This window comes from Atta cephalotes (genome assembly GCF_000143395.1).
Source record: "Atta cephalotes unplaced genomic scaffold scaffold00040, whole genome shotgun sequence".
Taxonomy (NCBI): Eukaryota; Metazoa; Arthropoda; class Insecta; order Hymenoptera; family Formicidae; genus Atta; species Atta cephalotes.
In genome coordinates, this window is record NW_012130104.1 from 1,182,930 (window position 1) to 1,190,091 (window position 7,162).

At 34.0% G+C, this 7,162-nt stretch overlaps 3 protein-coding genes across 3 annotated transcripts in view; 2 read left to right on the top strand and 1 right to left on the bottom strand.

The window, feature by feature from the left end:
• LOC105622103 (eukaryotic translation initiation factor 3 subunit C) overlaps nt 1–2,267 on the top strand; it is a 6,683-nt gene extending 4,416 nt beyond the window's left edge. The window contains exons 11-14 of the mRNA XM_012203534.1: nt 230–423; nt 501–704; nt 785–923; nt 2,131–2,267. Of these exons, the coding sequence (XP_012058924.1) occupies nt 230–423; nt 501–704; nt 785–923; nt 2,131–2,267 (674 nt within the window). The remainder of the gene's footprint in view (nt 1–229; nt 424–500; nt 705–784; nt 924–2,130) is intronic.
• A 271-nt stretch (nt 2,268–2,538) lies between these two features.
• Nucleotides 2,539–4,654, bottom strand: LOC105622104 (vacuolar protein sorting-associated protein 33B). Its single transcript, XM_012203535.1, has 6 exons — nt 4,497–4,654; nt 4,194–4,417; nt 3,625–4,131; nt 3,325–3,555; nt 2,887–3,212; nt 2,539–2,802 (listed from the first exon to the last, which is right to left on the bottom strand). Exons 1-6 carry the CDS (start codon nt 4,652–4,654, stop codon nt 2,539–2,541), a joined length of 1,710 nt encoding a protein of 569 aa, XP_012058925.1.
• A 1,414-nt stretch (nt 4,655–6,068) lies between these two features.
• LOC105622105 overlaps nt 6,069–7,162 on the top strand; it is a 5,328-nt gene continuing 4,234 nt past the window's right edge. Inside the window, exons 1-2 of the mRNA XM_012203536.1 lie at nt 6,069–6,230; nt 6,748–6,866. Of these exons, the coding sequence (XP_012058926.1) occupies nt 6,069–6,230; nt 6,748–6,866 (281 nt within the window). The remainder of the gene's footprint in view (nt 6,231–6,747; nt 6,867–7,162) is intronic.

Sequence of the window (7,162 nt, forward strand, 5' to 3'; positions counted from 1 at the left end):
CACACACACACACACACACACATATATAAAAACATCAAGTACCGAAAATCATTCCGATTAAAAATAAGAGATTCTTTTTCTGATTTTGTCATAAAGACATACACACGATAAGAAATTTTATATAATGCGCGCGCGCGCGCGCGCGTGTGTGTGTGTGTGTGTGTGTGTGTGTGTGTGTGTGTGTGTGTGTGACTCAAAGTTTATTATACGACAAATTATTCAATTATAGCGCACGAGTTTGACGCGAGACGAAGAATGATCTCGAAGACTTTCTATCAACAACTACGATCCAGTGAACGTCAGTCATTAGTCGGACCTCCAGAATCCATGAGAGAGCATGTCGTTGCTGCCGCCAAAGCAATGCGTAACGGAAATTGGTCCGCTTGCAACAATTATATTATAAATGAAAAGATGAATGCAAAGGTATTAGAGATTTATATTAACAATTTTTTTTCAAATTGAGAATACGAGGTAGTAATTACTTTTGTAAATCAAAATAGGTATGGGATCTTTTTCATCAAGCGGACAAAGTACGAGCTATGTTAACACGATTAATCAAGGAAGAAGCATTGAGGACTTATCTATTTACGTATTCGCATGTGTACGATTCAATCTCGATGCCAAAGCTCGCTGACATGTTCCAGTTGAAGCGGCCCATAGTCCATTCAATTATCAGTAAAATGATCATTAACGAAGAGCTCATGGTATTATGCAAAGATATCTATATTATATATAATGATTTGTAATTCTATATAATTTATATATTCCTTTTTTATAAATCTAGGCGTCATTGGATGACCCAACTGGAACTGTAGTTATGCACCGAAGCGAACCGAGCCGCCTTCAATCATTGGCTTTGCAATTGACTGATAAAGTTAACAACTTTGTAGATTCGAACGAACGTATCTTCGAAATGAAGCAAGGTACATACAACAGACGAATGAAGTATTTTTGACGATCTTTATCATGGTTTTTATTTATATCACCACGATCTTTATTTTGGTGTATTATCGAGATCATTGACTTGACTGCTATTAAAACTGTTCAATAATATTAAATAGATCAATTTTTTTTATAAAAATTAATATTAAGATTATATTTCTTTTAATATAAATGTTCTATTTGAATAAATTGTTGCTTTTATTTTTCAACAATACAAAAAGATAAATATAATAAGCTAATAAGAGTCAGCAATAAATGGCGCAATTATTTAATGAACAATCAGATATTGGATTGATGTCTTCTTTATTTTAAACTCTCACGTTCGTCGTACACGGATATATGTCCTAAAAATGTGAGATCTTTATATTTGATTTTAACAATTCTATTTTTTAAGTTTTAATAAGGTTCAACAAAGCTTCAGTGCAATACTTCATGTCCGTGATGATTAACAATTCTGCATCTTTGTCAATTTGCGAGTGACTTATGGACATGTGAGCTAATTATACTTGTATCATTCTTGCTGAGGTGAACTCCAAAGAGAGTTGAAACGTTCAAAATAAAGGAGACATCAATCCAATATCTGATTGTTCATTAAATAATTGTGCCATTTATTGTTGCTGACTCTCATTAGCTACTATATTTATCTTTTTGTATTGTTTAAAATTCGAGAGTCCTAATATAATTATTGTTATTTTTTATTTTTCATATATTCATATTTTATATTTTATGTCATTTTTAACGCCTTTTTTCTCTCAAACTTGACCTGATTTAACTTGATCCGATTCGATTCCAACTCTGATTTTATAAATAAATTTGTATACATTACAAATATAATAAAAAATACAAAATTATTAAATATTAATCGTATATGACAATATAAACAAAAAGAGAGGTAAGAAAAGAGAAAGAAAATTAAGATATTCAATCATATACATTTAATTTTTTTGATGTTTTATTTTTGTTGACAGAAATATTGATTAAAGATAATTTAGAATACATATTGTAATAAAAAATAGATGTTAGATTAATAAATTAAGATGCCTATTATATAAATTTTGAAAGTTTATTCAAACAATTTTTTAACAAAATTATACTTCATATATATCTTACATATTTATTTCATAATTCAGTATAAAAATTTGTTTTTAGCATAATCTTCTAATTCGTAATAAATATAAACTCTTGCAGGTAACTTCTTTTCGAGAGGGAATCAAGGCAATTTCCGCGATCGTCAGAATTACAATCGCCAACAGGATTGGGGGCGGCAGAGACGTGATCGCGATCGTGATCGTGATCGTAATAGGGAAGAGAATCGAAACTATTAAGTATATAATAACATCAATATTAAAATGGTATGAAATAAAACTTGAGATATCAAATATCATTGTAACGTTTTACCAATACATAAATAATGTCGATGATTTATACAAACAATTGTATTCCGTTGATATACTGCAGAATTATTTAAGCAATTTTTTTTCCCACAATCGTCACAAAAAAGTATTATATATAACTTATATAAAACAAATGTGTAACTTTGATTAATATATTACACGAAAAAAACATTTTTACATTCCTGACAGATGTCACGAGTCTTCAAATCTTTTTTATCCTTTGAATGAGTTTGTTACCCGTTAAAATAGTGTCAGATGTAAGAACAAGGCGTAGCCCTGTAGACTTCTCTATGAGTCGGCAAGCTGCTATTTCTGCACAAGTAATACCTCCTATTATGCAGATCACGACCATTTTTGGCGATAATGCGCCTCGGTGACCATTTACAATGCAAGTCGGTAGATTTGTCAGATCCTCGAAACTGCGAGGATCCTTCTCCTGATTTAATACAATATTTAATATTTGTGTCTGTAATGTGTTAAACGATATTAAAATCGCACAATTATACATTAATATAATAATATAGAAAAAGAACGTGAATGAAATACGAACTATTGCGGGTATATAAGCGTTATTGAATACGTAGCTAGGACAAGTACGATTGTTCTGATCGGATCGTTTTAAAGAACCAGGTAACATTTTTAATTTTTGCGCATTGTTACTCCACTCGCTGCTCCAGTTTGGCAGTTTATGTAAAATATATTCGTTCCTGTATTTTAGCAAGCCAGTTGTGCGCAGCTTATAGAACAGTGGAATATGCTGATAACCATGAGTATGAAGATGCATCTTTTGAATATCTAAAATCTCATTTTGCGTGACACCATCAGTAGTAATAGACAACAGGCAAAGAAGACGCAAACATCGCAATTCATGCTCATCTGCAAAAAAAGTATTTTACATCATAATGAAATCATTTTAATTTTAATTAATTTCTAATATCGATCGTAATTAAATATAGTTCTAATTTAATTCTAACGTTAGAAAAGGCACCTATATTTCTCTCAATGTAGCTCAAGCATTCTTTTCGGTCCTTGCAATCGAGCATCAGTTTTTCAATCGTTTGCAAGACTTGAAACTCTGAGCCTACTGTGTCTGCGATAGCCTGACATGCGGATATATGAAATGCTAATTGCTGGGTCATGTCTCTGGTCCTTTGCAATCTCGTCGATACATATCTCTCCATCTCAGCCAACTTCATTGTCTGTATCGCTTCCTGTTCAGCTATATTAGCAAGTTGTTAAAATATCAACAAGGCGAGATCTATAATAATGCATATATAAAAATAAATACATTTGAGTGACTTGGCCTTCTTATGTAAAATCGGGAAAGCATCACTGCAGGGTGTATCTCTCACTTCTCCATAGATTTGATCTTTATTCGGATCTAATCTGGTTTGCGATTTTTCCAACGTCGCTATGCCGACATTTATCTCCACAACTTCGTTCAACAAACCCGCGTATGTTACGGGCGTCAGGAGAGTTGTAGCCAGATCAAAACTCCTGTCCATCACAATGAAGGCGCCAACCTCATTTTCTAGACTAGATGAACCCAGACTCTGCTCCATAGATTCCATCAGCTTGCTCATTTGTTGACTGTGCTTGCCAAGAAAAAGTGAGAGCCTTGGCGAACCGAGTATCAATTGCAACGACCACAGGTTACGTGCTAACGCTCGCAGAGAACTTGTGTCTTTATGATAGTAGAGCTCGACAAATATTGGATTTTCCAAGGATAAAATGTTTCCATCTAATCTTATGAATTCTATGGAAAACGTCTGCAACGTAAGTAGCTCGGACAAGCCTGAATAAATGATTCGATGTTAGAAAAATAAACAGAACCGATAATCATTATAATTTGCTGACCTTCCTCTTCGACTAAATTGTGTAAGACAGGTGGGACGAATGGCACGACCAACAAATGATGGCATACTTGAACGTGTGGTTTACCAGTTAAAGATATTTCAGATTGTATTTGATCTAAGACCCTCTTGCATGCGATCAAGCTGTTAGATACTAAGAATATACGTTGACTGTTTGATGTCTTCAGTCCTTCTTCCAACTTATAAATTTTATCCACTCCGTATCGCCTAAGTAAAATGATACACAATTATTATAAATTGTGATAATAAAAGTAATATGTAGATGTAAGAATATGAGAATATTTACTTCAATACAGTCACTCCTATGAAACTGTCCAATATTTTCATCAGTTTCTGTTCTATTATCAGATCCTTTGATCCTGGGATGGCATCTAGTATCTTCACAAGTTTCTGCTGATTAATTTGCTGAAGTGTGGACAGTTTATCATCTAAAGTGATATCCATTTTGTTTTATTCGTATAATAAATCGTGATATATATAAAATACCAAGAGAAATTTCTAAAGCTGATTATCTTCACAGATGTTTTTCGTATCTAAACATAAGATTCAGAATTATTTCTTACACATATATGTGCGCGCACGCGTTTGTGCGTATGTGTGCGCGCGCGCGCGCGCGCGCGTGTGTGTGTGTGTGTGTTTTGTGTACGTGTGTGTAAAATTTTGTTCTAAATAATTAGGGTAAATTATATATAAAGCTAGCTGCTTCCATTCTTTCCATAAGAAAATAACGGATTTTTATAAAAATAATTAAATTACAATGTAAGATATAACTTAAGTAGCTTTTACTTCACTATCTTTACAAATACTTCTATCTAAAAGCAAATTATCTTCATAGATACTTTTCTTGTTTAAAAACAAAATATTTTGAATGAATTGATATTTTGGGCTGATATTACATTTGTGTAACAAAGATTTTAAGTTTATCGATTAGCTGTAGAATAAAGAGATTTCTTCTCTTGTAACTAATCAAGATTTGAAATGTTTTGTCAACAAAAGTAATATTAACCTAATTCTGCTATCACTACATCATATGTATAAGAAAGCTGCTTTCTTTTCTCTTTGCAAGGAAGTGATTAAAAGTGATGACTTTTATACAAATACGTAATCTGCAATTCTATAAATGTAAAATGTAATTTAATTGTATTTGTGTCAAAGCCCATATTGCATTCAAGAATATCAGGCATTTTTATATTTGACAAAAAGAAAGCAACAGTGAGCAACACTAATAAAAATTTCATTTAATCTGCAATTTATCAGGTTCTGAATTCCTCTTTATTTAAGATAAATTAAGAAATAATATTATTTTTACTAAAATTGTACATAAACGAATATTGTTTGCAACCCATATGATCGCAGAAAATAACAATCGAAAAGAAAATTGCTAAAAATAAAATTACGTAATTATATGGTCACGTTATTATATTTATCGTTAAGGAGGCCCGCAAATTGCGGGCGCAAATTGTTAGCGCGATAAGCTGTCAAATGGTAGTATTCCTATAATAGGAATGCTATCAAATTGCACGTTAAATAACATATGCGAACACGAAAATTGTCGCGGTAGCGACATGTCGCCGTGGTCGCCACTCGCCACCGCCACTGCGAAGAGCAGGGAGACTCGAGGAGTGAGGAGTGAGGAGTCACGCACGCACGCCGCACGCAGCGCACGCGTGTGTGCGTCGGCAGCGTCGCTACTTATCGCGCGAGAAGAATTGGACTCTGCGCACCGCGCACGTCGCCGACCCTTTTCATCCTTTCATTCTGTCGCCGAGACACAAGTGTACAATACACCCAAATATACCACTGCCGCTCCACGCGAGCATACTCGACGCCACACGAGCGCGAGCGAGGTTATTTAAAAATGGCGGACGCGTCGTCTTCCGACACTACCTCGGACTGCTGCAATGAATGTTTCTCTGACATTACGTCGGAAAAGTCGGAGTACGTCGTGGTGGGACGTAAGCCATGCACGTCACATCGTCGCAGCAAGCGGAACCTCCTTCAGAAGCTATTGATAAGAGAGGTAAGCCACCTTGATTCTCGCGACTCGAATGGCATCATGAGTGACAGGCCTCAAAGCACCGCGCCTCATGCTGTCAAGAACGATTTCTTACCTGTGACGGTATTCTTAAAGAATCAAGGATTATTCGTCTGGCTTCATTGATTTAATTAGAACGAATTGTTGTTTACATTAAAACCTAAAAATAAAAGGCATCTTTCTGGATGCATAAGCTCCTTTTTTTTTTTTAATATCTTCCTGTACACAAAGTCACAGTAACATTCATTACATCAATATTATAATTTCAACAATATAAATGTAATACAACACATATTATACATAACAGTTATATTGTTGAAGAAATTACAATATTGATATAATGTTACTGTTACTTTACTGAGTTGAGATAACTCTCGGTTTGTCAGTATCCTAGAAAATCATAGTTTCATGCCTAAAAAGTTTTATGGGAATAATATGATAATTGATTTATATAGGTAACTATATGCAAGATATTCTGTAACTGCATGATTTTTGCTTGCAGATGAGAGGATGTTTATCAGCGCACAATTACGCCTTAGAAGAAAGACTATTTACAGCTGTGCCTAAATGGCGACATTTCCATCTTCTGCATATAATCCCAAAATCGGCACTTGAGGCAGGGTATGCCAACAACTTCGACTCAATGCACAGATTTATTTGATCCATTCTTTTGCTGCATTCCCCTTGTAGCTATAGTCTGATTTAAATGAGATAAAATAAGTAGAAATCATCATCATAAACTTTTGATGTTTTCTTCACAGAAACTGAGCTCGATATTTATAAACCGGTACTCATAACGAAACGAACATTTTTAAATAGTACAATAATTAGTACTGTAAAGTCCTAAATAGTAAAAAAAAAAGATCTTTGAACCTTCCTCTATCAGTCGCCGTAAGGCATTCATCTGCATTCTGTAT